The 23,639-nt window shown below is 32.9% G+C and overlaps 1 protein-coding gene across 2 annotated transcripts in view; it reads right to left on the bottom strand.

Annotated features, from left to right (window-relative positions):
* The window catches only part of EPHA5 (EPH receptor A5), a 353,853-nt gene that overhangs the window by 36,311 nt on the left and 293,903 nt on the right, over positions 1-23,639 (bottom strand). For both annotated transcript variants that reach the window (XM_001109851.5, XM_028848550.2), the window contains 3 exons: positions 15,678-15,745; positions 14,241-14,366; positions 13,296-13,481 (listed from right to left, as the gene is read on the bottom strand). In XM_001109851.5, coding sequence (XP_001109851.5) covers positions 13,296-13,481; positions 14,241-14,366; positions 15,678-15,745 — 380 coding nt within the window. The remainder of the gene's footprint in view (positions 1-13,295; positions 13,482-14,240; positions 14,367-15,677; positions 15,746-23,639) is intronic.

The raw sequence follows: 23,639 nt of genomic DNA, 5'->3' as shown, positions 1-23,639 counted from the left end.
GAGGCAATAATTAATAGCCTACCAACCAAAAAAAGTCCAGGACCAGATGGACTCACAGCTGAATTCTACCAGAGGTACAAGGAGGAGCTAGTACCATTCCTTCTGAAACTATTCCAATCAATAGAAAAAGAGGGAATCCTCCCTAACTCATTTTATGAGGCCAACATCATCCTGACACCAAAGCCTGGCAGAGACACAACAAAAAAAGAGAATTTTGGACCAATATCCCTGATGAACATCGATGCAAAAATCCTCAATAAAATACTGGCAAACCGGATTCAGCAGCACATCAAAAACCTTATCCACCATGATCAAGTGGGTTTCATCCCTGGGATGCAAGGCTGGTTCAACATTCGCAAATCAATAAACATAATCCGGCATATAAACAGAACCAAAGACAAGAACCACATGATTATCTCAATAGATGCAGAAAAGGCTTTTGACAAAATTCAACAGCCCTTCATGCTAAAAACGCTCAATAAATTCTGTATTGATGGAATGTACCTCAAAATAATAAGAGCTATTTATGACAAACCCACAGCCAATATCATACTGAATGGGCAAAAACTGGAAAAATTCCCTTTGAAAACTGGCACAAGACAGGGATGCCCTCTCTCACCACTCCTATTCAACATAGTGTTGGAAGTTCTGGCTAGGGCAATCAGGCAAGAGAAAGAAATCAAGGGTATTCAGTTAGGAAAAGAAGAAGTCAAATTGTCCCTCTTTGCAGATGACATGATTGTATATTTAGAAAATCCCATTGTCTCAGCCCAAAATCTCCTTAAGCTGATAAGCAACTTCAGCAAAGTCTCAGGATACAAAATTAATGTGCAAAAATCACAAGCATTCTTATACACCAGTAACAGACAAACAGAGCCAAATCAGGAATGAACTTCCATTCACAATTGCTTCAAAGAGAATCAAATACCTAGGAATCCAACTTACAAGGGATGTAAAGGACCTCTTAAAGGAGAACTACAAACCACTGCTCAGTGAAATAAAAGAGGACACAAACAAATGGAAGAACATACCATGCTCATGGATAGGAAGAATCAATATCATGAAAATGGGCATACTGCCCAAGGTTATTTATAGATTCAATGCCATCCCCATCAAGGTACCAATGAGTTTCTTCACAGAATTGGAAAAAAACTGCTTTAAAGTTCATATGGAACCAAAAAAGAGCCCGCATCACCAAGACAATCCTAAGTCAAAAGAACAAAGCTGGAGGCATCATGCTACCTGACTTCAAACTATACTACAAGGCTACAGTAACCAAAACAGCATGGTACCGGTACCTCAGAAATAATACCACACATCTACTGCCATCTGATCTTTGACAAACCTGAGAGAAACAAAAAATGGGGAAAGGATTCCCTATTTAATAAATGGTGCTGGGAAAATTGGCTAGCCATAAGTAGAAAGCTGAAACTGGATCCTTTCCTTACTCCTTATACGAAAATTATTTCAAGATGGATTAGAGACTTAAATGTTAGACCTAATACCATAAAAATCCTAGAGGAAAACCTAGGTAGTACCATTCAGGACATAGGCATGGGCAAAGACTTCATGTCTAAAACACCAAAAGCAACGGCAGCAAAAGCCAAAATTGACAAATGGGATCTCATTAAACTAAAGAGCTTCTGCACAGCAAAAGAAACTACCATCAGAGTGAACAGGCAACCTACAGAATGGGAGAAAATTTTTGCAATCTACTCATCTGACAAAGGGCTAATATCCAGAACCTACAAAGAACTCAAACAAATTTACAAGAAAAAACCAAACAACCCCATCAAAAAGTGGGCAAAGGATATGAACAGACATTTCTCAAAAGAAGACATTCATACAGCCAACAGACACATGAAAAAATGCTCATCATCACTGGCCATCAGAGAAATGCAAATCAAAACCACAATGAGATACCATCTCACACCAGTTAGAATGGCGATCATTAAAAAGTCAGGAAACAACAGGTGCTGGAGAGGATGTGGAGAAATAGGAACACTTTTACACTGTTGGTTGGATTGTAAACTAGTTCAACCTTTATGGAAAACAGTCTGGCGATTCCTCAAGGATCTAGAACTAGATGTACCATACGACCCAGCCATCCCATTACTGGGTATATACCCAAACGATTATAAATCATGCTGCTATAAAGACACATGCGCACATATGTTTATTGCGGCACTATTCACAATAGCAATGACTTGGAATCAACCCAAATGTCCATCAGTGACAGACTGGATTAAGAAAATGTGGCACATATACACCATGGAATACTATGCAGCCATCAAAAAGGATGAGTTTGTGTCCTTTGTAGGGACATGGATGTAGCTGGAAACCATCATTCTTAGCAAACTATCACAAGAACAGAAAACCAAACACCGCATGTTCTCACTCATAGGTGGGAACTGAACAATGAGATCACTTGGACTCAGGAAGGGGAACATCACACACCGGGGCCTATCATGGGGAGGGGGGAGGGGGGAGGGATTGCACTGGGAGTTATACCTGATGTAAATGACGAGTTGATGGGTGCTGACGAGTTGATGGGTGCAGCACACCAACATGACACAAGTATACATATGTAACAAACCTGCACGTTATGCACATGTACCCTAGAACTTAAAGTATAATAATAATATATAAATTAAAATAATAATAATAATAATAATAATGATGTAGGACAAGTGAGTCTAATTCTCACTTAATTATCTTCTCATAAAATACTCTAGAGACAATATTTCTTTAAATGGAATGTGATAAGTGTATTGCAAACACAACCACATTTCCTCATTCTCTAAAGTTTATAAAAGTTGTAAAAAATATTTATCTAAAATATTTTATTTGACACAGGTTTGTAGACGCCTATGTTAGGTGAGAGATCACATATGCAGAGAGAGTGCATTTTGGATGTAATTTAATCTGCTACTTGTGGAGTAAAGGACTCACTGGTGTAATAAAAAGTGACCAGAGTTCCAGGAAGAGAGGTGGCACATGTCTATGCATATTGCCAAGAAAGATTCCATCTAGTTCAAATATGGTCAGAGCTCGGAATTTTTTCTTTTCTTAAATCATAAAGTCACAGGAGATGAGGTGACAAATACTGACCGTAAAACTAGATAGAAATGAAATTTCTTAGTAGAAACATAATTCTTTACATTGTATTTGTAAATGGCTCGAGAACACAACAGGAAAAAAATTGATAATGAAATTTTTATCATTAGTATAATTATAATCTACACTCATGAATAGAAAATGCTTGCAACTTAAACTTTATTTTAATTATATTGTCAGACTCTGAAGGACCTCAGGCAAATTCTAAAATAGACACAATTCTGCTTTGGACTCTTTTTGTCCCATTCTCACATTTCAGAGCCCATTTCAACCTTTTATATTCATCTGAAGTCCTTTTCTTTCAAGGAAACAAAAGTAATATACCTCTCCCAGGAGTGATAGCCCCACTGTTTGAGCACGGGTACCTATATGTCAGAATTTATACCAGCGATAATGCTGAAATATCCTGGATCACCCTGTGATATCAGGCATTATCCCATCATTTGCCCAGTTTCAGGAATTTGAAAGTACTCAGCGAAGAAACTGTTACTCATATAAAGGGGACACATGGGAATCTCCAGCATCAGTTGTTATCCACAGTATAGAAAGATTTCAATCAATTTACAATGAATAGAGCCACAACAGCATGTACCTGATGAAGATCAGCCCTAATCTAACTAAAAGGAGGCCTAGATTTTCTGGAATCAGCCTGTAATTCCAGAAATCCTCCCTGTGTGCCTCTTTTACTTGGATTCTGCCTGATCTCGCCCCTCATTTACAGAAATCTATTGAGAGGGTTATCACATTATAATGAATGGAAAGACCTGAATTCCAGTAGACATCTAGAGAATATAGTCTCAGCTTTTCCTGCATGGCACCTCTCAGCTCATATCACATGAACAGACGCTGTGCTCCACTAATCTATATTATCATTATCTACTTTACCCCATGTCCTTTATGTTTGCAGGGCTTTTCCTGTATTTCTACTTACAGCACTTTCAGTTTCTTTCTTCTTTCCTTTCTAGAATTTCTTCTTTCTGCCTATCTTTTTATATTTTTAGGCTTTATTTTTAGAGTTGTGGGTCAGTGGTAAATACGATCACTGCTCACCCAAGATCTAGAAAGTAGAATTTGGATGGAATGCTCATAAAAAAATGATCTCTTTCTTGGGAAAATCTTCATCTTAAATTCAAACCAAATTCATTGAACTTAGAAGACAGAATTTATACTCTAAAGAGAATGCACTGATCAGACAACGTGTTCTCACTGTATAATATACATTTGGGGGAGAAAAAGAGAGATGGGCACCTGGTATTCATCTTGTAAGATTTTTCAGCTAGTGTCACCTAATTTTAAAAGGCAGATTAATTATTTATGACAGTGTAGGTTGTGATGTGAAAAACAAAGACATTATTTGAGAAAGATGATAAGGACCTAAAACACCTCTTATATTTCACATGATGGGGGAAAAGCAATTAAAATGAATGTTTGCAAACAAGTATGATCTTCTTTTGTTGACAGGAATAAGACAATTCAGGACCCATTCGATTATTTTTCATGCTTGAGTCATTTTAATGGTAATTATATTTAATTTGGCTTATGTTTTGTCTCAGTTCCTGCTAGCCTGCAAAAATGACATAGCAATAATTAACATGGCTTACTCTAACCCTTGTAAATTCAATAAAAGTGTATAAATCATTTTCCATTATCCATCTTGAAGTACAGACAAAGGGTAGATCTGCCAATAATTTTGAAAGCATGTTATCAAAAATCCATATAAAAAGAGCTCATAAAGCATGTCAAAACATGATTTTAATCACAGAGGAGAGTTTTTATATTACTTTCTATTATTTACTGAAGGCCCAGCCCAGGGAGAGTACATGAAGTAACAGAAATACATTACTTGAGAAATTTACCTTTATTATTGATAACTATAAAAGAGCTCAAATTTATTGAGCATCTACTCTTTATAAGGCAATGTTATTGATATTAAAATTCTATAACTGTGATATTATAATAGACTTTTTCAGTGAAGGCAAGTAAGGCTCAGAAAGGTTCAATATATTACTTGGGTTGCCTAGAGCAAGTTATATAAGGAGTAAAGTTGAGAATCAAATTTATATCTATCTGAATACTGAGGCTGTTCTCCTTTCTCCCATACTGTGATGTCTGCCAATTCAAAATATTTACTTTGATTTCATTTTAAAAACTGACAAATATTCATTTTTTGTGTGTTAATACAAACTTGGGACTCACAAATACGCCATAACTAATTATTCAACCATTGATGGCAGATCTAATTCAGGAATTCACCTTCAATAAATATTCTATTTTTATATATGCTCATTATCCACATATGATCCAAGCAGTGTATTGTGAACAATCTTGGATTACATTCTCAAGAGACACTTAAAGTAGTTAAACCCACAGAAGCAGAAAGTAGAAAGGCAGTTTCCAGGAGCTGTGGGGACAGGGAAGTGGAGGGTTGCTGTTCAATGTGTACAAAATTACAATATGCAAGATGAAAAAGTACTAAAGATCTGCTGTACAACAGTGTGTGTAAGGGTAATAATACTGTATTGTGCACTTGAAAAAATTTAAGGGTGTATAGCTCAAGGTGTGTGTGTATGTTTTTTCTACAATTACAAAAAAAATTAAGTTTTTGTTTGTTTTGTTTTTACTTATTATGTGACTTTTTGGTGCTAACGTCCATCACAAATCTCCAAAAGAGAAGAGAATATACCCTTCCTGATAATACAATCCTTTGCCATAAGATATCTCAAAGTTAGTTGAAAAAAATTGGGGAATGTCGATCTAGTCCTTGTTTCTCAGAGTATGGCATCTGACAAGCATCATAGACATGGCCTGGGAACTTAATTAGAAATGTAAAATGCCATTCCCCAATCAGATCTATTGAAACAGATTCTGCAAGTTAGCAATATCCCCAGAGGCACATTACATTTTTTGAAACACTAAACTAGGCCACATCATAAGAGTTGCTGCTAAATATAGGCTTATTATTTTATTTGCATTCATACCATCTTCCTTTCCAAAACCATTAGCTCATCAATAAACACATGATACCACTTAGGGCTATCAGTGAGCATTTCATTTAGAAGCCTCATAATTCACTGGAAAATTATTGTCACTGCATTTCTCTTAGAAATATATTTTAAGATTTGTAAATGATTGAAAGTAAGCCTCTGCTTATACTTATATACCTATAGTATGATTTCATTATGCCATCTTATTTGCATTGTTTTTTATTTAGTATACTTATGCTTGCAGCTGTTTCAAATTTCTTTTATTCTTACCCCAAAGGAAACTTGGGATAACACAAATATGGTGAATCAATTATTAATTGATAATGGTCAACCAGAAAATAAGATCTTGTACTTGGGGTAGGAATACATAATGCTTATTAAAAGTGGAAAAAAACAAAACAACAAAAATAAAAACAAACTATGAGTAGAACTTAGAAATGTACTCAGATATTTTAATTTTATTATGGTTCTTATTTGCTGGCTAACGTGTTGGGACAAGTCCTTTGTAAAATTATATAATTTCAGATTGGGAAAATAAGACAAAATCAAAAGTTTGAATACCTCACCTGAGACAGGGGCATGGAAATGCAAAATGTCTCTATGGGTAGAAATTCCAAGCTTTCTGAAATATCCTCTTTATTTCAGATTGTTTACATTGATGTAAACTTTCTCAATAGATGTTCATTTCTCAAATTGAAAACAAACTAGTATTGTTCTTATATTCGTGAAAGTGATTAATACAGTAATTAATTATGGAATCAGAAATTATAGGCTTTTCAGAAGAGATGGAGAATCTAAAAATGATCAAATCTGACAACTTCGTTGTATTAATCATGAAAATAACTTTAAAACACAGTTTCATTTATTAACAGTCAATCTGCAAGTCAGTAAATTTCTTTCTATAAACCTATATGTTTTTCAGATGATTGAGATTTAGATTCTTTAAGAGACAGCACTTGTAAATATCTCATTTTTAGTATATGTGTATTTACTAAACACCTGTATCTGCCTTAACAAAGAAAAGCAAGTACCAAATTAATGAGCTTGGTTCTGTTTCTAATTCAGTTTTAAAGTTGTTTATTTATATCATTGTTTATAACTGGTTCATATAATTTTATTTCCTCTTGTGAAGTGGAAGACATAAAATTAAAGTTCACTCATACTTCAGACATTTTTCTTTTTACTTATTGGGACTAAAGTTAAATCCAACTTTATGCACAACATCTGTAATTGTATGCTAATAGTTATCTCAAAGTTAACATGTCCACAACTGAACTACTGATTACCAAGCATAATCTTGTTCCTCCCAAACTTGTCCCCATAAATTGCAACTCCTTTTTTTGAGGTACTCAGGACAAATAATTTATATTTATCATTGACTCTTCTCTTTTTCTCACACTTCACATCAAATTCACAAGAAGGTTTACTGTGATTGCCATCAAAATATCTACAAAATCCAACCACTACCCTCCACCATGTTAGGTCATTTCACTGACCTAATCCATAATGATCTGTGAACAATGTAAATTAGCTTCCAGTGCCTCCTTGCTTCAACACTGGGTCCTACCACCTCTTCTTAACCCAGTAGGGTCCTGTTAATGTGTAAATCAAATTCTATGCCATGTTAGCTCTACAGCTTCAAAGTTCAGATTAAGAGATGGTCTTTGCAGGCAGCAAAGAGTTTTTACATTGTTTATTCTCCTACTACATCGTTAATTTAAATTCTTACCAAAGACTCCTCTCAATCATTCCACTGCAGCAACAATGGCCTTCTTGCTGTTTCTTGAACCTTCCAGGCAAGTTTCCTTAGAGCATTGCTGGTCCCTCTTCCTGTAACAGTCTACCTCCAAACGTCTGTAAGGCCCCAAATTTTAATTTGTTCAAGCCTTATCTAAGTAAAATAGAAAGCACCCACTCTCAACAGAAGCAACCCCCAATCTTCTTTCCCAGCTTGATTTTCTCCATTTAACATGATTATCTTAAGTTATTTGTTCATTTAATTTCTGTCTCCATCGCCCAAAGGTAAACCCTATAAAGGCAGAAATTCAGTCGGTTTAATCTCTGCTATAGCCCCACTGATTAGTAAGAATAGATCTATATTAGGCGATCAACTAGTTTTTTTGAATAAATAAATGTTTCTTGTCAAGTATGTACAGAATGATGAAATATGAGATTGGTTATATCCACTGTTTAAGAGTTTGGATTTTGGAATCAGAGAGAACTGTTTTAAAATCTGCCATTATTCCCACACTAGTTTTATGATATTGGATAAGGTATTTAACTTTTTTAATGCTAATTTTTCCCTTCTGTAAAATGAAAACAAATACTAATGTCTATAGCATAGCATATTGTGCAGATTAAAAGAGATAACATATAAAGAAAATTAAGCTTAGTAAATTCTTAATGCAATGTTAATAATAATTAATAGTGGTGTATGCAAGACTGATTTTCAGACAATTTCCTTTCTATTAATTTTATTATTATTTTTCATAAAAGCCCATGGTTTTATATAATAAAGTTTTAAAATTTAAAACATAAATCATATCATTCTAACTAGCCTATGATCTTTACATAGCCACAATTTATTCATTCACTATTTTAATTTCCTCCTTTTTTTTTTTTTTATTACCTAATATGTCTGGCCCTTGGCTAGACACAAAGGGGGTGATAAACCTATGCTGGTTTCAATGAGTTCATTGCATAAGAAAGGTGATAAAACATTTGCAGATTTAATTATGAAAAAGCATATAGCATGACAGAGTATATAGAAATGCCACTGGTATTTAGACAATTACTTCTGACTGATAATTCATTCATTCAACACATATATAAAGTGCTACACATGTTGGGCTTGGATCTAGGAACACACAAGTGAGCAAAACAAAAATCTTTGCCCTTCAAAGTTCATATTTTGAAACTTGTACTCTAATGTAGAACTGGGAAGTTTTCCTTTACTCAGCTATTCAACATAATTGAAGGCCACTTTATGCCAGGCAGGCACTCAAGATTGAAGGAAAAATGAAGATAAATGACACTGATCTCATAGAGGTCACATTTGAATTAAACTTGAAAGTAAAGAAGAGAGAAGAGAGGACATTTTAGGCCTCACTGAAGTATCTCAAGGGGGCAGAGCAAGAATAAGGTAGAGTTTTCCAGAAAGAAAATAGTGAACTATGGAAATATGTCTCAGATTAAGTATGAAAGTCTATGCATTTTGGTTGATTTGTTTGCTTGACTGCTGAAGAAGCATGACAGGAAAGCAGTGATTTGAGGGCAATGTGTATGGAGTGGACTAAAGTGGAAAGTGACAAAATGGGAAGAGTAGTGGACGACTGTTGGAATAATGTTAGTTAATATATAATAAGAGCCTGTATAGAGAAAATGATCTTACTAGACAGACTGAAGTAACGTATTTGAAAGATAATTATAAATTTACACAATAAGTCAAAACTGTCTAGCAGTTTAGGCAATCAATGTAATTGTATGTTCTATCTCTGCAGATATAGAAATAAAGAGAAAGAGAAATTCCTCTAATTTTTCTGTAATGTTTTGTTTAAATTTATTAATTTTACAGAACTAAGGTTATTCATACCTGATTCTAAATTAAGAAATAAAATTATAACTAATCCTAAGACTGAATAGATATTCCTTTAGTCAGTTTGGTTAATAATTTTCCACTGATGGTAGACGAAATATCCAGGAACTAAGGATGCTGCAGTGAAAAAGTTATAACTTTTGTCTCCTTTTTATCTTTTTCCCGAATCTCATTAAATAGTAAAAGCTGGCACTGTGTCTATTACACTAAAGTGCCTTGCATTTCAAATGAGTCAATTAAGCCAGGACCTGTGGGTTTCTTTTTAATGTCATTTGTCATGAAAGAGCTTTAGAATATATGTATCTATTTATGATGGTTTCTGTTTCACAATAAATCATAGAAGGGATTTGAATGGGGGCTCAAGCTTCTGGCACGTGATACTGCAAAGATGAAGGCTCACAATGACACCACCCATAGAAGGGCTACTTCAGACTCCCTACCTCAGCTTCAATAAGAAAAATCACAAGATTTAGTTGCACTTATGTCTCATTATCTGTGTGCTGCAGGTTGAGAATAATTGCTGAATAAATTAGCATCAGATCAGAGAGCATGAAATTAAGGACACAAATAAAGTGAGTTGCAACATGGTAAATTAAAAACAAGTTGAAGACTTCCTAAGTTGAACATCAAGAGCCAAATTTATAAAGGAGAAATATTGTTTCAATAAATGTATAGAATAAACGTATAGAATAAATTAAACATACAGAATAAGAAGTAAAAGCAAATAAATATTGTAAGTATTTACATTTTTCTTTACATATATGTGTAGCCTCATGGTGAGTAGCAACATCCAGCAGAACATTTGATTAAGATATAGAAATTTAAAACTGCCTTTTTAACCACAGTAACATTTTTAGAATAGAGTTCATAGAATCTAGATATGATCATTTGTTGATATTGAAACTAGCTCCTAAAAGTGCATATACAATATATGAGAAACTTGTTTGTATTATTACAAGAAGTTGTCTTAATTTATCTCAGTCAGGACCCAGTCAAATAAACAAGTTTTGTAATAAAGATCTGTAAAGGCCGGGCGCGGTGGCTCAAGCCTGTAATCCCAGCACTTTGGGAGGCCGAGACGGGCGGATCACGAGGTCAGGAGATCCAGACCATCCTGGCTAACACGGTGAAACCCCCGTCTCTACTAAAAAATACAAAAAACTAGCCGGGTGAGGTCGAGGTCGCGGGCGCCTGTAGTCCCAGCTACTTGGGAGGCTGAGGCAGGAGAATGGCGTAAACCCGGGAGGCAGAGCTTGCAGTGAGCTGAGATCCTGCCACTGCACTCCAGCCTGGGTGACAGAGCGAGACTCCGTCTCAAAAAATAAATAAATAAATAAATAAATAAAAAATAAATAAAGATCTGTAAAATACCATATGTTTACATAAATATTTAGGATACGATCTTTGTCTTCAAGGAACATACATCTTTTAGCTAGAGAGCTGAAACATATAAGCAACAGAGACAAAAAAAAAGTAAGATTTAAATAACACTTTTGAACCAAATGAAGAAACATTATAGACTTGCAAAAATTATCATGTATGCAGAGTGTTCAAAAGAAGAAATTACTTCAGGGCAAAGTGGAAGGGATTATGTCACAGAGCTGGTAGACTTTGAGTAAATTTTCAATGAACTTGAGAAAGTAGTGAACATGAGGGTGTAAATTTCACAGAAAGAGGCAATGAAGGCAGGGCAAAATATGAGGTAGTTTAAAATGGACTAAGTATAAAATGGATATGGAGAAGTTCAGAGCATAGGAAGAGAGATAAGTGGAGAAGTAATAACTATGTACTAAATACATACTTACTTTGTGCCTTGCCCATTCTAAACTTCATCCATATTAATTCGTGTCATCTTCACAATAATGCTACAAGATATTCTCACCCCATAGTATTAATGTGGAAACTAAGGTTCCAAATGTTTATGATGTGCAAAACCACATAAATGTTTATATTAGAATTAAAATTCAAATTGCATCACTAGATGCAAAGACCATGTTCTTGACTATTATGCAACCTGGTCTTCCATGATAATAACAGTAATCTGGCATTGTTCTAAATATTACATCTTAATTCATTATGAAGGGTAGATTGGCTGCCTATGGAGTTTGCATTCACCCTGGGGTAACAGGACGTGATAGTGAGAGTTTATTTTCAGAAAGTTAAATTTGTCAGCCATGTGAATGAGGCAACAAAGATGGAAATTATTAAATATTTGCTTACTATTATTACTGGTACCATCATTAAGAACTATGTTTTACATTAGATAATATCATTTCTACATAGCAAATAATTTTACTTAATCTCTGTTGTTATGATTCTTGCTTCTACAGAATCGCCACTTGCTATCACAGATGTTCTTTCGAAGTCCTTCCCCTCAGATAGAATATAGCCACATTCAAATTCTAATTTAATTTTATTGCATCTGTGACCATATTTTTATATTATATTCTTATTTCACATATTTACACACATCCATTAAAGAATATCCTCGTTATAAAATATTTTTGTTTTATTCCATTTAAAAAAATGTGCTGTTTCCTCTGACTGCCTCTCTCTTGATCCTGCCTCCTGCCTTTCTTTAGCAATTTTACACTTTTCTGATAAGACTTCAGGATTGCCTTCTTGCTCCAGAAATGCCCTGTCTGGGTTTCCATCAAGTAAAGAATAATGTGTGGGTATATACTCAACTGGAGGAAGAAAATCCAAGATTTGAAGAAACCCACATCTGTAGGTTATTTTATTCTTTTCCTGCATTCCTCTCTGAGCATGCTTCCTGGAGATGTGTACCTCTTTAAGATATGGATTTTGGTAACTGATGTGTAGGGTGTCAGGAATAAAGGAAGGAATCAGAACACATAGGAATCATAAAGAAACAATGAATACAAAGAAAATGAAGGCCAATGTATGTGCCGCAAAAATACATTATTTGTTGATTGAAAATGATTTAAAATCCTTGTATTGCAAGGCTCACCACACGAACACTTTTAAAAAACATTAACACAAATTAAAAGAGACGTAAAATTCTCGGTATTTTTGAGAGAAAAAAAAAAAACAACAACTAGATTTGCTTTCACAACAAAAAAAAATTCGTTAAAAGGAGCTTCCCTGTCTTCTGTGGTTGTTCCTTTCGCTAGAACTATTAACATATCTTTAAAAAAAAGAATAAACAAAATGAACCTGACTATAAAGAACTGCTTAAAACATGGCATTGCTATGGTTATAGCAATCCTATTGAATGTTAAACTTCAATGCCTTAATCAAAACTTTGAAGTTAATATTTCATTAGGATAAAAAGTAGAAGAGCCAACAGTTAAAAAAAAAAAAAAAAGTTGATATATTTACTGCTTCTTTTATCTGGATATATTTTTGTCTGGCATTGAATTCATAGCAAATGAGTTAAAATATATATTTTAAAAGATAGATGAAAATTCAAGTTCATTGAAGATTAGCTTTAACAAAAATCTAAAATACATGATAAACATTAATATTAGAGTAATTAATATATTACAATGTTGGTTTCTCTTTACCCTAAAATTAATAATGATCTAAAGAGATATTGATGATATGCACACACATGTATAATTTGCCATCATACTTACTTTTGGTCACCACACCTTCTAAATGGATGATGTTAGGATGATCAAACTGTCCCATGATACTTGCTTCACCTAGGAAATCTCTGCGTTGCTTTTCAGTGTAACCTACTTTAAGGGTTTTGATAGCCACAGGTAATTCTCTTTTTCCTGGTAGTTTCAAACGTCCACTACAAACTTCACCAAATTCACCTTGTGATAAAGATGAAAAAAATGCAAAAACACATTTGAAATTTTTAGTCCATTAATACTTGAATGCCCTCCTAGACTCCTAAGGCTTAGACGAAAAAATGAAAATCAAACAAACAAACAAACAAACAAAAAACAGTCAGAAAAAGGTAGTCTACACTAAGCTATTGATAGTAATGAAAATAAATAGTACATTGGAGCAAACCATAACAGATGATCTTAAAACACTTCAGGGACTATTAGCTTCCTCCATCTCACCTACAAAAGCCTTTTTAAAAAAAAAGGTACAATGAAATTAAAAGCAACTAACTAAAAATCACTTTTTCTTCTTTTTCTGTCTACTGTAGTAGTAATAAGAAGAGAAAAGTCAACCAGGTTATAGCTAGAAAAAAAGGAAACAATTTTAAGACAGATATAAACTGAATTACATACATACTTTTGGGTATTACAAGTTCTCTCTCTCTGTCTCTCTCTCTCTCTCTCTATATATATATAATATATATGTATATTATATATATATAAAATAGTGAAACATCTATTTAAAGTTTTTTTGCTGTTTTTAAGTTTTATAAACCAGATATTTGCTGGTTTAAGCATGAGTTACACAGAAGGTTGTCTTAAAATGTGATCAATTACATATCACTTTGAATGCAAGCCAATTACAAAAGATTAAAAACATTCTCTGTTAGATCAGGACACTGATATATTACATTCTAGAATACAAACAAAAGTTAAAAGTCAAAGTCAAACACATTGTTGTACCTGCTCCAATAACTCTCTCAATGGTGATACATGATGCTTCTATCTCCTTGGCAAATTCATGGACAGCTTGATTGGGATCCTCATAGGTATGTGGATCAATATAAGTTCTTACTCCTGGCAGTTTAACTGTAAAAGTAAATTGGCATTAAAATAGAAGTAATTGTGTTGGATGAGCAAAATTATGAACTTTATTAACATGCAAGTATGACTTAAATCCCTAATTCCTAGAAGTAGCCAAACTGCAAGGACCAGCCCTCTCCTGAGTTACAGTTAGTTGTACAACTATATCAGTTTTATAATTTTAGAAATCTGTTTGCAGACACAAGAAATGCAAAAGTGATGACATATCTGAGAAAACACACCTCTCAATGATAATACTTAGAAAGTCTCTGAGGCAAAATAAGACAATGTTATTCACCGAACCTGACAATACAATACAAGTGCTTAATTTGCTGGTTTATTTTTCTATATTTCATATGGATGATATTCAATATAATCACATTATTATTAATTTTAATTTTATACAAAATGATTTCAAGTAACTTTTCTGGTGGTATGGTACAAAAAGGCTGACATATAAGTCAAAAGAAAGTATTCTGCTTCTCACTGTATTTCTGTCACTGTATGACATTAGACAAGACTTATGCTCTATGAGTTCCAGTTTTATCACCTTTAACGGTTGCTAATATCACCTCATCAAGATTTTTGGAAATAAATAATATTAAATAAGATAGGATTAGGAGATGAACTCAATGCTTTGCAGCATGAGTTATAGCTTTAATGATTTTGACATTTAAGATGGCAGAGAGGAAAAAAATATATATATTTTTCACTCACTTGGCAAATCAACTCACATTGCACCATTTAAGGAAAAATAATAAAACATCAAAATTCAACTTATTTAGATTAATTGTTAAATCTCTTTATTAAAACATGATTTTCTGCATTATTTTTTAAAACATGGTCTTTTTAAGTTATTTGAACCAAGATTGCTGCCACAGGATCTCTTCAGGTAAATTCCCACTAAAATGCTAGAAGAAGAAGAAAAAAAAAACCTGAGAAATTTTATTTATTTAACCTGGTGATGTTACTTAATGATAGATTTCTACTCATTGTGTTGCTAGGAATTAGAATAGGCCAGAAAATTTCATTTGAAATATAATAGCTCTTTATATTAAGCAAAAAGTTTTTATTTTGATTATAATGAAAGTATTATTTAAATAATTGAATAAAGCATTCAGCTATTGCCTAAAGCATGCCAGAAATACGCAAGTCCATATTCTTTACAGGAATGTAACAAATAGAACACTTATTAAAAAAACAAAACAAAACACTATTTTGGTCAGTTATTATAAATCCTCTAGCCTGAAAAGAAACTTAAATAACAATAAAGTATCCCTTATTTTATTCTGTTTTTATTTTTCGCAATTTGCTTACTGTGCCCATTATGAAAATGCATCTTTTCCTCTTCTGGATCTTGTTTTGCTTTGCTGTAGCCACACCGCCTGGAACAAAGTAAGCTAGAATTAGCCACATCTGAAAGTGGTGAATCAATCACATCAAGCCCAGAAGCATGAAGCGCAATTGAAATTATTGCAACCCTAAACTGATTTTCATACTAGTAGTTTGGATGAGACCTATATCCCTAGCCAGTGTTCCTCACTAAGAAAATAATCTTGCGTAGATTTCACTGAGAAGCCTGAAGCCATTCAAACCTGTTTTTAAACTTCCCTTCACCAAATACTATATACTAGCCATTGTTGTTCTCTTTTCCTCTTTTACTTTATTTTATTTTTATTTTTTGGCAGTTCAAAGGCCACTGCCTCTTTCTGAATGAACTGCCCAAAAAATAATAGTTTCTTGCCTTCATCACCCTGCACAATAGGGTTTTGATTTTTGTTTTTCTCTCTACTGTTTTGGAATCCTCAGTTGCTCCACTGACTATTTTCTGCTCACATCCACCCAGAAAACTATGAAACTCATCACAACTTGCAAAGCCTCTCAGCTTCACCTTTCAAACTTTTATCTCTCTTTGTTTTCTCAATTATCCACAAATTTTCAAGTCTTTGCAAATTTCTCTTATTACTGGAAAAAAAAAAATCTGTCTTCCTAAGATTCACAAATGACATCTTAACTTCTAAATACAATCTTGGTTTTTCATTATTCCTGATGGATTGAAATCCCTAACTACTTTTCTGATTCTTTTCACTCATCTCTACATTGATGGATGGACATTTTCATAGGGCCTCCATGTGAACATCTCTGGTTCTCTCCTCTCAATCCATCTATTTCTATCAATTTAATTAATACCTCTATCTCACTGGTTTAATTTCTTTTGAGAGTTATGTTTTTATTTCTGGTAGATTTATTTTATAGGGGTATCCCACAAACATTCAAACTCAATGGACCTGAAAATGAAATCTGTGTATTTTTCTTTACTTCTTTCAACAATAGTCTGCCTTCTTTTCCTGTTAATAACACTATGGCCTTGGTCCCTTAAAAGCAAAGACTTATTCTTGTGTTCTTCATAACAAATTAGAGCCAAATCCCAGGAACTACGACTCATCTCTTTCTTTTCATTAGCTCTAACATTTCCTCAATTAAGTCCCTAATATTTTTCCTCCGCATTCCTATGAGTGCCTTCAAAATGATGCTCCTCCACTCTATAGCTCCTTTCCTAAACTATACTATACATGGCTATGGCCAAATTACAGTATATAAGATGCCTTTCTATTGCATTAGCTATCTACTGCAAAATATTTAATGAAATAATAAGATAAAGATTCCTAAATGTAGCCCTAACATACACTTCCGGAATCAACTCCAACTTTTCATCTTCACTTGTACTAAACTTTCTCTTGAAATCTCCAGGATATTTCTCCATGCTTTCATACGTTTGCACATATTGGTTCCTTCACTGAGGATTTTCTTCGTAACAATTTCCAACTGTCAAAGTTCAGTTCCATTTTTTTCCTTCTTCACATTTTTCTCGATACTCAAACTTAATGTAGTATTTTCCCTTTGGAGCACAATAGCTTTCTCTACCCTGTCTTGTGATTTCCAGTCTATGCTGCAGCATAGTCATTTGAGTATCCTTGTTGGTTTCCTTACTACTTTTTAGCTTCTTGAATGGCAATAAATTTTATTCATCTGTAAATTCATGCAGTGACCTGGCACCTGACTCAGAGTTGGCACTAAAAATATTTGTCACATTGATGAATGAATAAATGAACGAGAGAATGATATTTTGATTATGTCTACACAATGACAGGTGTTTGGAGAGGGAATGTGCTGAATTAACACTGAATTGATGATTACGCGTACAACATTAAACAACTGGCTAAAATGAAAATATTTAAATTATTTTTAGTGAAACTCTAAAGAAGTGATTTTACTATTCATAAGCTCCCAGCACAACATTCAGTTTACTAAAAACAAAATTTCTGTTGATTTATGCATTAAGAAAAGACAGCCAAATGACAGACTGATAAAATATTTTCATTACAAAATTGGTTGAGAACTACTGTGTGACATATATGAAGTGTCTATTACACATGCACTAACAGAGACTGTCCTTTGATTACATATTCTAGGATATATTTAAAATATATGTATATTTTGATAAGGGAATATATTTTGTCATTTTACAATGTGTAACGACATATATATTACAAAAATGGTCAACACAATCCATCTTTTGTCATTTTTGGAAAAAAATACAGTTATCTGGCCGGGTGTGGTGGCTCACGCTAGTAATCCCAGCACTTTGGGAGGCTGAGGTGGGCAGATCACGAGGTCAGGAGTTCGAGACCAGCCTGGCCAACATAGTGAAACCCAGTATCTACTAAAAATACAAAAATTAGCTAGGTGTGGTGGCAGGCACCTGTAATCCCAGTTGCTTGGAAGATTGAGGCAGAAGAATCGCTTGAACCCAGGAGCCGGAGGTTACAGTGAGCCAAGATCTTGCCACAGCACTCCAGCCTGGGCCACAAAGCTAGACTTCATCTCAAAAAAAAAAAAAAAAAGAAGGAAAGAAAAGAAAAGATACAGTTATCTTTCTCATATTAAAAAAACTGGCAACTTATTAGTAAAGTAACACTAGTAAATATATATATTACATATAATCTTCTTGGGTGAGGAAAAATACACAACAGGTATCACAAGGCTTCAAATTTTATTCATAACACTTAAATATATTTGTCATTCCAGGGTCCTTAAGACATCTTAAATCTCCTCACCAAAATGAAAAGGAGGGAAGAAACAAACACATTAAACCACACTGAAATTATATTTGGTCTATTTAAGCTAAGTTTTAAGTTATTTTAATACATTGTTCATAATTTCGCTAGATATAAAATTATTCTTTTAGCCTTTAATATATGTGCCTCTAGAGAAAACAGTTATTAATATTTCTTTTTAATAACATTCTAAATACAATTGTGCAAAATTATCCAGAGATTTGTGTTATTTAAATAATACTGACAATAACAACTTTGTTAGACGAACTCTACAGGGACCTAAAAGCTATACATGTTCTTACAATTTACGTTAGAAAACAAATATCTATTAATCCACCTTCAACTCTCCCACCTTCAAAAAAATAAATGATAAGCTTTCAAAATTGTATCCTCAAGTAGCCTTTATCATTAAATAAACCTCATGGATATTTATACTGCATAAAAATTCCTGGTATGAAAATGGAAATAAAACTTTGGATCTCATAACAAAATGACTTGGGAATACCTTGGTGAGGAGCAGTTAACATTGCATTACCTAGGGTGAGAGTCAGCAGCGCAATTGAAAGGAGTTATGCTTGACTATGGGCATCTCTGGAGCTCTATAACATATACGGCTGCATATCGCATTAACATGTAAAATTAAGTTCTGGAATCCCCCGAAGCATCGTTAAAACAAGCCTCAACAAGAAACGGCAAGTAAAAGTGCAGCTGGCAGAGACTGGTACTCAGGCAGCAGTTCAGTCTCATTGAAAAAGCGTTTCAGGAAGCATATTCATTCAGTATCATGTTCTGTACCTGCTCCAGATGCATAATTTTAACCAATCAGAAAACAGTCAATAAATATGTTATTCTGTATGTAAATTGTACCTCCTCCTTTCTGGAAATGATTTTTTTTTTTTTTTTTCTGAATGGAAAAGAAACATTTTTTAAAAATTTTACTTTCATCACAATTTTAATGTGAGCTTTGAAATTATTATACCAAAAACATCTGCAGTGTCTGTATTTAAAGGAATTACATCCTCTAATCATTTATACTCATGTTCTTTTAGAAAACAATGTGATTTTGCTGTTTAGTAATAGAGATGGGCAGGAGAAATTATTCATAGGCATCACTCATACTCATACACATTAATTAATATTTATTTAAATGTCCTAGAGAGATGCTAGATATATAAATATAGCAATGACCTTATCATTTATTTAGAAATCAATCCATTTTCTCTCATGCTTTTTCTAAGGATTTGGATAATACATTTTTGATACTCTTAATGCTGATCTTAAAAATTTGGTTGCAGTTATAATATCTACATTTAGATATTTAAGAGTTCTGTAATATATAAAAAAATTGTGTAGAGATGGACAGCCAATGAATAACTTAGTTTCTGAGTACAAATTTGGGACTTGATAATGAATTTGGGATATGAATGTCAAGAATTTCAGAGTACCAAGTAATGTACAGAAGCAGTACATTATAAATGGCACTCTTGTGACCAATGAGGAAAGGACAAGTGAACAGAATAGAAAACGGAGTGGAAATCCTTGCAAAACAATAGCCTTCATACTATCAGATCTTTCCATTGCTTTAGCCTACAGAAATATGATCTAAATAATTTTTTTCAGCTTAATCTAAATAAAGTAGAGCGGGATACAATAGGGGAAGAAGTGGTTTTGCACTTTATTTATTTAAAAGAGTAAGCACATGCAGTGTCTAGCTCAGAAATTGATACTCCTGTATTGTTCCTCTGTTTTCCAGATTAAGAGATGCTTTTCCTATAAACTGAAGCAAAAATATTCAAAAAGCAACAAATTACAGTGAACAATAATATCTATATGAGATGAGAAAAAATAAAAACTCTTAATTGAGCCTCGTTTAAGGTCACATTTCTTCATATATGCACACTCCTGTATTCTGACATAACAAGGACCTCAACCATTGCATAATATTGTATATAAATGATAGTATATAGAGAATTTCACTGCTGGAAACTTGAAAGGAATAATACTGGTTTTTAGAAAATACTTTGAATTTTTCACTTTGGGATTTTTCTCCAATTAGACAAAGGTTTAATTAAAGTCAGCTAACTTATCCTCATAAAATACATAAACATATGAACATTAAGTTATTAATGTATCTAATAAAAACTGAACATGGATTAAATTTTGTTTTATGAGCCAGTATTCTTCAATAGGAATGCAAATGAATATGTACTGAAATGGGGCATTGGATATTTAGGCAGTCCTGCTAGTAAAACTGTGTGAGTCATTTATATTTTCCTCATTTATACTACCAGAATATTGACATTTTGAGTTCTTCATAGATAGATTTAAGTCAGACAAAAAGTGCAGCTAATTTATTTTTATTTACTAAATATTTTCAGATATACTGATTAAAAGGAATTCACTTATTTAGAAAAACATACTTCATTGGATATGGGAATTATGTAAAATTATACTACACAAAATGAGAAAACAATTTTCTGAGTTCTTATCGCACATTTGATCAAGAATGCTAACAGCCCTATGATTAATGCCATGTGAGAAGCTAAATTACATCTTACTTGATGCTTTATATATCACTTTGTATCTTCATATTATATAAAACAAAGAATTTTAAAACTCTTAGAATAAATCTCCTAAAATATTATACACATGAAATTGTAAATCTCTCAATAAATTATTCAAATTCTTTTAAAATTAGCTATAATAGGAAAACCTGAACAATTTCAAATTCTTCAAAATATACAAAGATAAATTAAAGACTATTCTCTATGTTGAATTCAGTTGTAATTGACAGAATTTTGATATAACACTATCTATGACAATTAAATCTCTCTGTTTTTAAAAAGTTTTATTCTTATTCTAGAGTACATAACTTCCTATCAATTTTTAAGTGTTTCATGGATGCCACTATTGGATTTCTCAATCTGAGAAGGTCCATTTAATATCTCCTGTAGTCTGAAGTTTCACTGTTACTTTTAAAAATGGATAGTTTGGAGCAGTTCGTGATTGTATTTTGCTTAGCAGGCCTTCAAATGAAATTTAATATACTCTATATACATGTCAAACAACACTCCCATCTGCCTACCACAAAGCACTTTAAATGGAGTTCTAGAATTATTACAAAGGGATGGTTTTCTTCTTTATGCCACTTTCATGCTATATAAAAGGGAAGAGTACTTTCACCCTCCCCCCGGCAGATATCTTATAAAGATGAATAAAATAGTTAATGTAAAGTGTGTATGAAAATAAAAATTTTCTCATTACACATTTCAAGAAACAGAGCTAATATAGAGAAAGAAAAATGTGTTGAAAAATTAGGATAATAGTTAATGTTTCAAAGACATGATGATCATTTGGCCAGAGAAATTTGTTTTGTTTGGATTTTGTTTTTAATCTCTTCATTGTATGTCTGAATTCTGAGATATACTAGAGTTCATTTATTATGTCTCTGATTTAAAATACTTTTAGAATTATAAAAAGTATTTAAAAAGTGAAGCTTATTATCTACAGATCACATAATAGGTAAATGAATAAAATAAGAATTTAATATCTCTATTTTCAAAATAGTGACTGCTTTTCCCTTGCCACTTAAATCCCTCAAAGGATGTGGTAAAAAATATGAAGACAGCGAAAAGCGTGAATGAATGAAGAAAATAATTTGACTCATTTGAATTTAAAAAACGCAAGAAATGGCTACTTTGGGACTATGGGATATTTTAGATTGATTTATAATAAATAGTATGCTATAAATATACATTGGTTTCTGTAAGCACAAACACAGATGAATATTCGGGGATAAGGGGTAACATTAGAAAGTAGAGACATTATTATATTAAAACCATCAATTCAAAAATGGTTGTTTGTAAAAATAGATTTTTTTTTTTTTTTTTTTTTGAGAAGTAAAACCATGATTAGAAAGTTGAACTGGTTGAGATGACAATAAAGGCCACGGCAACTTAAACAATACCTTTGCTAAAAATGTGGGAAGCTTTGGGGATATGGTGCTTAAACTTTAGGCATCTGAGTTTCATTCAGAAATAGTACAGAAATGGCTTTTATCATTGGGTAGATTTCAGTTAAAGCAGGGAGAACGTTTGGAATATTAACATTATGTTTATGAATGTCACAACAAAGCAAGCAGGCAACTATACTGATGAAAATAATTTGAGATAAAAGGATTTTAAAAGGCAACATGTAATTATAAATATCATCTTATAAATGGTGCATCATGTATTTTTTAAATGATAGATGTGGTTTCCTGGTGGGAAATTTGATAGATTAAAAATCAGAATCTCAGATCCTTGCGAGAGTGTCAACACATTGGAATTGCTGAGCCAAGAATCTATATGAATAATTTTGAAACAATGTTCTTTGGAACCCTAAATTTACACAAGTTATCTCAGGATATTTCTAAGAGTCAATGCATTTACAATGGACAGTTTTAATGTACATGTATCATATTATATTAAGGTCAAAACTAACCACATATGGATTCATGAGTGATCTTTCAAGACACAAAAAACAATGGAATTCTAAGATTAAAAAGTCTACAAATTTCTGTTCTATAACTGCAAATGTGTCTGTTCACAAATGATGATGATAGAATTTTGAAAATGAATGACGTGGTTATTGGAAATGCTGGCATGATGACACATGCAAAATTAGGTGACAGGATTTCAGATTTCTTAGTATTTTACTGACTCTCCTAGATAAGTGGTTCTTCTCAGCTCTTTTTATTATATAAGGTTGTTTTCTTCCTAGTGCTTTAATCTAAACAAATACCATCCTTAACAGAAAATTTGTAGTAACATGAAATTACAAAATGAAACTTCACAAAATATAGCAATAAAGCATTTTTAGTTCTGATTCCTACCCAGTAAAAAATTAGACAAATTTTTTATTGTTTACATAAGCTCAGTTAAAGTTTGTTTCTTTGGCTTTAATTTGTTTTATTTTACCAAGAATATATTTTTTAATATTTTCAGCTTTTCCAGGAGTCTTTCCATGAAGACTGGTAGCATTTTACTGAGTGCCTAAATACATATGTGGCTAAATCTTTATTTTTTTTTTTTCACAAACACACCCACAGGCAAATACACATGCACGTATACAAACAAACTCATTGCCTTCACAATTTCTAACATTATTGGAAGAAATATAT

This window comes from Macaca mulatta, chromosome 5 (genome assembly GCF_049350105.2).
Source record: "Macaca mulatta isolate MMU2019108-1 chromosome 5, T2T-MMU8v2.0, whole genome shotgun sequence".
NCBI classification, from domain to species: domain Eukaryota; kingdom Metazoa; phylum Chordata; class Mammalia; order Primates; family Cercopithecidae; genus Macaca; species Macaca mulatta.
This window is presented reverse-complemented; position numbering and strand designations above follow the sequence as displayed.